The following is a 10111-nucleotide window of genomic DNA, read 5'->3' as shown; positions in this document are numbered from 1 at the left end:
GTGGCAACGACATCGCTTCGTTGTATCATCGCTAGCTCATAAGTGATGGTTGTCGGTTAGAGAAACTCCCAACTGAGTAAGCATTGCTTATTACTATTATTTTTATTATTATATTTTAAACTTGCATTACATATTCATGTTGAGATGATGTTGAGTTCTGAGCTGAGTTTTTTTAGAGGAGTTTCTTGATATCTGTCCTTACCTTCCTGCCATTTTACATACTCGTACATTCCACGTACTGACGTCATTCGACCTGCATCGTTTTATGATGCAGATACAGGTGTTAGAGATCCTCAACAGGCGCATCGTTGAAGATCATTTCTTTTCAGCTATTTGGTGAGTCCTTCTTGTATTCGAAGGAACTCCTTATCCTTTTATTATTGTTGAGTGTGATGTTTCTTTTGAGGTAGCCATGGACATGTCATTGGCACCATCTAAGAGTATTAGAGGCTTCATAGACAGAGTCTGATGATGTAATCGGAGTAGTTCTCCTTAGAAACTACTTCTTATAATAATTATCTATTTTTCCTTTGATTATGACAAGCCCACATTAGTATTCTTACGTCTTCCGCTGATGAATAAATAAGAAATGAGACCAAGTGGTTCTCTCGGAAGCCAGAAATGGTTTCTGAGTGCCGGCCACGCCTAGGGTACCCTCTCGGGGCGTGACAGTTCAAGTACCTGAAAATAATGAGAATGAAGAAATCTCAATAAGTTATGTCTCTATAGAAAAATGGTGGAACCGAAATAATATTGTGGTCGATAATATTTTTGCTTATAATGTTGCCATTGAAATAATGCAACAAGATAAGGATCTTGAACCAAAATCTATCGATGAATGTAGATAGAGAAATGATTGGCCAAAATGGAAGAATGCAATACGAGCAGACTTAACTTCACTTGAAAAACGTGAAGTTTTTGGATCAATAATCCAAACACCTGAAGGTGTCAAGGCAATAGGGTACAAACGAGTTTTTGTGCGTAAACGAAATGAAAAAGGTGAAGTCGTAAGATATAAAGAATGACTTGTAGCCCAAGGTTTTTCGCAAAGGACTGACATTAACTATATGGAAACATATTCCCCTGTGGTGGATGCAATCACCTTCAGGTATCTAATGAATTTGACGGTTCACGAAAAGCTTAAAATGCACCTAATGGACGAGGTCACTGCCTATTTATATGGCTCATTGGACCTCAACATTTTTATGAAAATTTCCGAAGGGTTCAAATTGCCTGAAGCATATAAGAATTCTCGAGAAACTTGCTCAATAAAGCTTCATAAATTCTTATACGGGTTAAAACAATTAGGGCGCATGTGGTACAACCGTCTTAGCGAATATTTGCTAAAAGAAGGATATAAATATAATTCAATTTTCTCTTGTGTCTTTATGAAAAGGTCTAGATCTGAATTTGTCATAATAGTAGTATATGTTGATGATTTGAATATTATTGAAACTCCGAAAGAACTTCCAAAGGTAGTAAAATGTCTGGAAAAAAGAATTTGAAATGAAAGATCTCGAAAAGATAAAATTTTGTCTTGATCTACAAATTGAACATTTTACAAATGAGATATTTGTATATCAGTCAACATATACTGAAAATATTTTAAAGAGGTTTTATATGGATAAAGCACATCCATTGAGTATCCCAATGATTGTGAGATCTCTTGATATTAATATAGATCCGTTTCGACCTCATGAAAATGATGAAGAGCTTATTGGTGCTAAAATTATCTTAGTGCAATTGTGCATTAATGTATCTTGCCAACAATTCTAGACCAGATATAGCTTTCGCTGTAAGCTTGTTATCAAAATTTAGTTCTTCTCCAACACGAAGACACTATAATAAAATTAAACATATATTCAGATACCTCCGAGGGATCATTGATATAAGATTATTTTACTCAAATGAATCCACATCACAATTGATTGGTTACGCAGATGCGGGGTATTTATCTGATCTCCATAAAGGTCGATCGCAGATAAGCTATTTATTTACATATGGTGGTACAGCTATATCATGGCGTTCAACAAAGCAAACTATGATTGCCACTTTCTCAAATCATGCAGAAATAATAGCCATCAAGAAAGTCGAGAATGCGTTTGGTTAAGATTAATAACTCAACACATTCAAGAAACATGTGACCTTTCTTTGAAAAGAGACGTTCCAACAATATTGTATGAAGACAATGCTACATGTATAGCTCAACTGAACGGAGGATACATCAAAGCAGACAGAACAAAACATATTTCACCAAAATTCTTTTTTAGTCATGATCTTCAAAAAATGGGTAAAATAGATGTCCAACAAGTTCGTTCAAGTGAAAATTTAGCAGATATGTTTATCAAGGCATTGCCGACTTCAACCTTTAAGAAAATGAGATACAAAATTGGAATGTGTCGTCTTCAAAATATCAAATGAAGTTTTCATCAGTGGGAGTAAAATACGCGTTGTACTCTTTTTTCTTTAACCAAGGTTTTGTCCCACTAGATTTTTCCTGATAAGGTTTTTAATGAGACAGCAATCAAAGCGTATTAGCAGAAGTTGTGTACTCTTTTATCTTCATTAGGCTTTTTTCCACTGATTTTTCCTAGTAAGGTTTTAATGAGGCATAACATTTATGAGTGTTCACGATAACTATGTATATTATTTATTGTAAAGTTTTTAATAAGTCACATTTCACATGGACATCTAAGGGGAGTGTTAAAGAACAAGTGGTTGTCCACTTGAATTATTTTTTTTCTTTACGTGGGGCCCACTGCAAGTTGCCCATTTGTTCTCTTATCTTATGGTTATAAATTGGTCATTTTGCAATGAAATGAAAAACATAAAAACACAAATGACTTTCTCAATTCTTCTGCTCCTCTTTCTTTCTCTTATTCTCACCCTATTTTGCTAAGTTAATTTAATTTATAACATATTATTATTAATAGAATATATGGCTGCATTGAAAAAGGCGTGAAGAGACAAGTAAGAATATCAACTCACAATCACCTCAATGTGTAGAAGGAAGGAGGCAAAATGTGGTTACATGTGTTTGTTAAATTTCGTCGAAGTTTCAAACAAAACATTAAAGGGAAACCAACCCCTATACGTCAGCTCTCACTCAGATTCTTCTTCCTATTTGAAGCCCTATCATGATAAACACTAAAGACAAATTACCAACTCATAATGACTATATAAACAATGTGAAATTACTACCGATTTTACTGATATATGCATTTATCTACCTATTTATTTATACTTTATACTATATTTATATTAAAAGCATAAAAGTCTTTAGAAATTTTTTATATTTTATTAATAAATTCTACTTTTGATAAAATAATATTTTTATTATTATTATTAATTATTATATAATTATTTTTAATAATATTAAATATATATTGACTATAATAAATATAATAAAAATTAAGTCCTTCCATACTTTAAGGATTAAAATTTGTTTAGGAGTAAAGTTTGTATGATATTTTTCATTAGGTTTCCTTCTATATTTGAGGATTAGAATTCTTTGTTTTACATTCAAATTTGAATTTGTTTATGGGTACGACGTAAAAAAATACTACGTTTACAATGTTATGAGGATTATAGGCGCCTACGGTACTATCATTTATTATTATTTTTAGAATATTTTTTACTTTAAAATTAACTAAAACTTTATTCATTAAATATTTCTATATTTGAATTATATTATAGACAAGGTTGAAATATATCGTGTCAAATCATAAAAGGTGAATAAACAAAAAAAGGAAAAAAATTGAAATATGAAATCTATATAATAAATTGTATGTTTTTCATAAACAAACCGTGATGGTATGTTTTTTCATTAAACAACAGTGACCTATTACTATAAGGAGGAGAAGAAAAGGTTATAAAAGAAAGGAATATACATATGGTTGAGAGAACCGACACCATTGACTGTTAATACCAAAATTTAGGTTCATGATTTTATGCTCAACTAAATTTTCTTTATTAAATCCTTCTTTAGTATGTGAAAAAGAAATTCTTCCATAATTGAACTATATAAGAAGTACTAATATTTAGAACTTTAAAATCAATTTAGATTTGACCTTATAATATTTTTATTTTTTTTGAATTGGGTGTTTTCGCGTAAAAATAATATGTTCTTTACTTATTTGTTAAAATTAACTAAAATCTAGATTGTGTAGTTATCACGTGTACATTTTATTATCTCAAGACCCCGCTTGTGAGATTACAGGAAAATTATTAAACAAAGAGTTTCACATTTTTTAAAATAACTTTTAAACATTCATATATGAAAATTTTATCATTTAGATAGATATAACATTTATTTTAACATTGATTATTATATTTTAATAATATTATTATTCTAGTATATAGTTTTATTGATTGACGTGAGACACACGTGCAAAACACTTATACTAAATTAGTACTACAAAAAAACAAAGGCATAATAAATAAATATGTCCTTTAACTTGACATCAGCTCACATTTATGCCCTTCAACTTTGGGTGTGCACAAGTAGACACTTAAATATGTATAAAATTGAACAAGTAGGCACACATGTCCTAAGTGACATCCTACATGGCAATTTGAGACCTACATGGTTCCTACGTTATGCCACGTAGGATTCATGTGTCTTCTTGTTTAATTTTATACAAGTTTTATTAAGTGTCTACTTGTGCTCACCGAAAACTTGAGAATATAAATGTGAAATAAGACCAAGTTAAATGACACATTTATTTATTATACCAAAAGAATGAGTTCTACGTGGTTCCTACATTATGCCACGTAGGACTCATGTATTTACTTGTTCAACTTTATACAAGTTTAAGTATCTACTTGTGCTTACCCAAAGCTGAAGAATATAAATATAAAATAAGACTAAGTTAAGGACACATTTATGTATTATACAAAAAAGATGCCTTCGATACTTTACGTTTTGCGACGGAATGAATCCAAAATACAATAATGTCTTCTTCATTTTAAGACTGCGAATTTCGATTCAAAATCAATACAAACAAGCTTCAATCAATTCTAGATCTAGATTCAACTCAGACCTCATTCTTCCATCGTTAGTGGTAAGTTCTAAGAAATCTAATATTCACGTGAACGGATAAATCAATACCATTTATGTAATTAAAATTCACATATCTCATCTAATAGTTTTGTTAAACTAAGGGGAATTATTTTTACCGTAAAAGACAATTAAAGTCAATAGGACGGGGAAGGAGAGGCATTTTAACCCCAAAATTAATATTAAGGGCAATTGGAGTCAAATAAGTGGAGGAAGGAAAATTTTAATCATTTTTGATACATTAGAGGTATTGTTTACCCTTTTCGAAAATATATACTAAATATATTATGTACTTTAGTATGTTGTATAAAGTATGTTGTCCAATATTTTAACAAATCAAAAGAGTTTTTTTTCTATACTATCCTTAATATTAAATAACTACGTAAATAAAATAGTTATAGTAAAATTTAGAGTTTTAAATCATCATTCATAAGATTAATTTAGCAAAATACATCCTTAATTAAAATTTTGTTAAGAAATATGTCAAATCAACATCAACCAAGTATAATATAAAATAGAGGGAGTATATTTAAAGTCATTAATCTTATCATGGATTATTAATAATAAAATAATTTTACAAGGGCTTCACCGTTTGACTTATCAAAGTTTAATCAAACTCTATGAATTCTTGCATTCTTGGAAAGAAAATATGGGAAGAAACAAATAAGTTCTCATGATGGATGGGGTAAAAATTTTAGCCCTTGTTAAAACTAATGTTGAATGCATGAAATCATGATTGGGAAAAAGAGAGGCGATCTAACATTTTATAAAATCTAAACTAACCTTTTTATAAGATTACCTAAGTGATTTTGTTCTATAAATAACTCTTTGCGTGGGAGTGAGGACATCTCTTTTTTCTCACTTGCAACAATAAATCTTTGTTTTAAATATATAATCTCTCTCTAATCTTCTATTTTCAGATGTTGATATTAAGGAACTGTTTTACTTTTAATCCTTATGATTACTTTGGTTGTTTGTATCGTTATATTCTAGCCAAACAAAGAGAGAAAAAGTGATTGGATCTAATTCATTTCCCTTTAATTCTATTTTAATAAATTTAACTCAGTGTGCACCTATACAATTTTGATTTTCACTTTTCTGCTTTGAGCTTTGCATGCTCTTTAAGAAACAATAATGAATATGAATATTTTATTATCACGCTATGTTAATTGATGTATAATTTTAGAATAAGTAATTAATGTTGAGGAAAAAACTTATAAAATAATTTTTATTTTTTCTTGATATGAGAAAAGTGATGACAAGTAAAAGTGAATATTTTTTTTAGTATAGCAAATAAATAAAAGTTAATAGAGTAGAGAGTGAGAGTGATCAACCGAACTCCCTCGACAAAAAATTACACTATATAAATAAAATAGTTTAATATATTTTTAGCGTATATAAATAAATTTGAATTCTCCAAAAATAATATTAGAGGTTGCCTTAGTGATTTAAAAAATGTTAACCATAAAATAGATATAAAACTATTTATACTAATAACATATATATAAAACTTACTCCTTATTTATTTATGAATTTTTGTGCTTTGTGATAAGAAAGTTCAAAGAATCACAAACATAGCTCGTCCACACACTAGAACTTATTCATTAAGTTACCCAATGCACCTACCCCCCCCCCCCCAACCCAATAAGAGTAAACATCAACAAAAATTCTCTTGAAGAAAATCAATTAGAAGAAAGAAAGAAAGAAAGGCATAAGAAAAAGATTCTTGATGTGGAATTGTTGAGAAAATATCATAAATAATTTCTATAATTAATTATAGGAGTAGGCCAATTTTTTTCAAAACAAATAACTTATGTTTATATTACGTTTTTTATATATATATATTTATCATGTTAAAGGATCGGACCATTATAAATTTACTCATATAATTAAGAAACTATTTGAGACATTTTTTCTGGAATTGTTCATTCAAATCCTTATTAATATAGTTTAGTGGACCCTCACCACATAAAATTTTTTGATCAAAAACAGCTTCCATGCAGGAGACAGCTTGACTTGTGGACCTCTTATACGCTTAGCAGTATATTCACCAATAGAAATAGCTATCACTTTCACACCTTAATTTTTACCACATGGAAATTAATATTACCATATTTTGTTTTTTACCTTGCCTTCCTTTTTTACTGCCACTTTGCAGGGAAAAAAAATATCAAAGTAGCAGACAAAAGAAAATAATGCATACACTATAAATGGTAATACACCTGCATGAGCTTACCTGCCATGTCCAAGTCTTGTACTAAAAAAGAAACTGACTTTAATTTTTGTACTATATATACTATCAAATTATAATTATGAGTAGTTCTTTGATCATAACAAGTGAAATTAATTATTTCTAAAGAAAGACAGACAACATGCTATAATAAGTTAAATAATACAGATTCTTCAATGGATTCATGAACTAAATAAAAAAAATAAGTACCCTTTTTTTCTTTGAAACAAGTTGAGATAAACTAAGAGACAAAATATAGAATTCATAAGTGCAAAGTGGGGAAATTTGGGAAAACCAACTTCAATTATTTCCCATTTTCATTATGATTAATTAATATGTTTCTACATGTGACATTAATACAATTAAAAGTCCCCTATGTTAATATTCAAATTCCAATCTCAAATGAGTAGGGGAAAGGAAATACAAATTAAAGAGTTAACATAATTCTAATACGTACTAATTAAAAGAGAATATTTGGAAATGGGACAAATTACAAAGGGGTTAACATATAAATTCTAATTAATACTTCATATTAATCATTTTGCCCTATTAGTAGATAGCAGTAATTAAGAAGTGATACTTGGTGGTAGCTAGCTAGAGTAGCCATTAAAGCTTGAAATGATAAATAATTAAAAGGAAATTAACCAAGTCATTGGAGAAGCTAGCAATTTGTTATGGTCTTTGCCTAAAACAATCCAGTGAGATTCTTGGTGGAGAAATTGCTACTGTCACTGATGAACAATGAGCTCCTGAATCAGCTGGAGACCCTAAAACATAAAATCACAATACAAATAACTTCAATAATTTCAGTGATAAATATTAACCGATAACTAACTTGTTAAAAAACTTACTAGCAATACTGTCGGATGGGGAATTTCTGCTACTGTCAAGTTGAGACCTACTGCTGTTTTCAAAGTTTGCTTGTTGATTTTTCCTCCTCCTTCGGTTATGATCTGCCAAACGTTTCCTGCAACTTCTCTTCCCGTTATCAAATTCCGACAACAGATGGAACCTGTTATTTTTTTTTCCAGAATATTAATAAGAATTACTCACTACACAAATGAAATAATGCTAGAGTAAGTGAATTCTAAATATAAAGTCATTCATGATTTGATTAGAAAGGTTATGAGTTTTATTGAGGAAATTCCAGTATGGAAAATGCTGTATTTCCTGTAAGAAGCAAAAATAAACAACTACTGCCTCTCACGTAATACGTGAAAACGGGGTAGCAAACTCATAAAATTTACTGGACTGAAATGCCCTCGGGATCAACCCCATCTACGTACGACTCCTCAATTTCCAAACTCCAATCATTTGATCCTAAAAAAATTTCCCAAGTGCATTTTCGTCATATTATTTTCTTCTTCCCGTTTCAACTCCTCTTCACCTTGTTATTGAAATGTCCAAACCACAAATTTGCCACTACTATGGGCTTCAACATCTCATTTAATGAAACTCAAAATATCTAAAAATTTAATGAATATAAAATTAAAATTTTCTAGATCGTATTGAAAAAACCAGTTTGAGCTCCAAACTGTAACGGTGCGAGATAAAATAGGGCATGTTTTGTGGTATATTAGATAAACAGAACCTGCTACACTGTTGGCAGAATCGTTGAGTCAAGCCGGCTGCGATAACGGTAGATGCTTTGGAGTGAAACTCACAAACTTTGTGTCTCCTATGATAATGTTTGGCATGTGTAAGATCAGCATTACAACCTTCAGCTTGACATCTAGGAGTGTTCATAACTGAACCAGTTTCAACTGCTCTAGTGCGTCGATAAAGTCGATTCACAAAATCATCTTCAGAAGAAGAAAAATAAGTCCTTCCACCTAAATTCAACCCAATTCTACTACTACTAGTAGCAAAATCAATTCCGCCATGACCACCACCACCCAAAAATTGATTAGGTTCACTTTTTGGCACAACCATGAACCCACTATTTGTTGTTTGTAGTATTGAACCCTGTGGGTGTGGGGTGTAACAAGTTTCATAACCACGTGGGTCATAAAGTGTATTAGGGTTGTTTTGGGTGTGAAAAAATTGGTGATTTTGTTGTTGAATGGTAGGAAAATGTTGATTGGGGTATGGATTTTCAGTGAAATTTTGAGTGTTGGCAGGCGCAAAAGGGTCAAAGAACTCACGATTTTGGTCATTTTGTTGATTTTGTTCGTCGCTCGAAAGCATAACGGAGGATTGCTCTCCCCAGTTATAGTCCAACATTTTTTTCGCTTTGATCTAGCTATAAGAACAATAAATTGCAAGTTAGTAGAGAAGAAAAACTAACAATAAAGTGCAAGTTAGTAGAGAAGAAAAACTAAGGAAAGATGAAATTAAACCATTTGGTTGGGTATTTCTAATTCTTGTGGGAAAGGGATTAAGGTGGAGGGGTCGAGGGTGTGAGGTGGGGGAGGAAATCTGCCAGCTTTCAAAGATGAAGATTATATGGAGTTGAAAAGGCTGCAAGCCAAAGACTTTACTTTTTAGCATTCAGTAGTGTGAGTTTTTGAGTAGGCTTTATAGGACTAGAATAATAACAGTAAAATATATTAAGTAGAATAATTTACTTTTCGATTCTAAAAGAATAAAAGATTAAGTTCCTGCTTGAGGTTGTAGTGACATGTTGGACTATTAGGGACTTTGTTTTCTTGATGTAGACCCCGTTTGTTATTTATAAGTTGTTTTCAAATTTTTTTAATGTTTGACTGACTAATTTAAAATTGTTTAAAATAAATTCCAATAATAAATAATTGAGTTTGTTTGGATGAGCTTCTTTTTAATCAGTTTATAGGTTGAAAATAATTTATAAGTTAAAAAAAATA

At 30.6% G+C, this 10111-nt stretch overlaps 1 protein-coding gene across 1 annotated transcript; it reads right to left on the bottom strand.

Moving 5' to 3' along the window:
* Window positions 1-7716: 7716 nt before the first annotated feature.
* Window positions 7717-9794, bottom strand: LOC129876451 (squamosa promoter-binding-like protein 8). The gene is made up of 3 exons (XM_055951900.1): window positions 8881-9794; window positions 8141-8301; window positions 7717-8056 (listed from the first exon to the last, which is right to left on the bottom strand). The coding sequence occupies exons 1-3, from the start codon at window positions 9510-9512 to the stop codon at window positions 7962-7964; spliced, it is 888 nt and encodes a 295-aa protein (XP_055807875.1). The 5' UTR covers window positions 9513-9794; the 3' UTR covers window positions 7717-7961.
* Window positions 9795-10111: the final 317 nt, after the last annotated feature.

This window comes from Solanum dulcamara, chromosome 12, assembly GCF_947179165.1.
Source record: "Solanum dulcamara chromosome 12, daSolDulc1.2, whole genome shotgun sequence".
Classification (NCBI taxonomy): Eukaryota; Viridiplantae; Streptophyta; class Magnoliopsida; order Solanales; family Solanaceae; genus Solanum; species Solanum dulcamara.
Note: the sequence above shows the minus strand (reverse complement) of the source record. Positions and strands in the feature narration are given on the sequence as shown.

Bases quoted from the DNA above. Each gene is read 5' to 3' on its own strand.
- LOC129876451 (XM_055951900.1), bottom strand. From the start codon at position 9,512: ATGTTGGACTATAACTGGGGAGAGCAATCCTCCGTTATGCTTTCGAGC. The intron at 8,302-8,880 runs GTTCTGTTTATC...AAAAAATAACAG, and splicing joins TTCTGCCAACAGTGTAGCAG to GTTCCATCTGTTGTCGGAAT. The intron at 8,057-8,140 runs GTAAGTTTTTTA...TTTATGTTTTAG, and splicing joins CCCATCCGACAGTATTGCTA to GGTCTCCAGCTGATTCAGGA.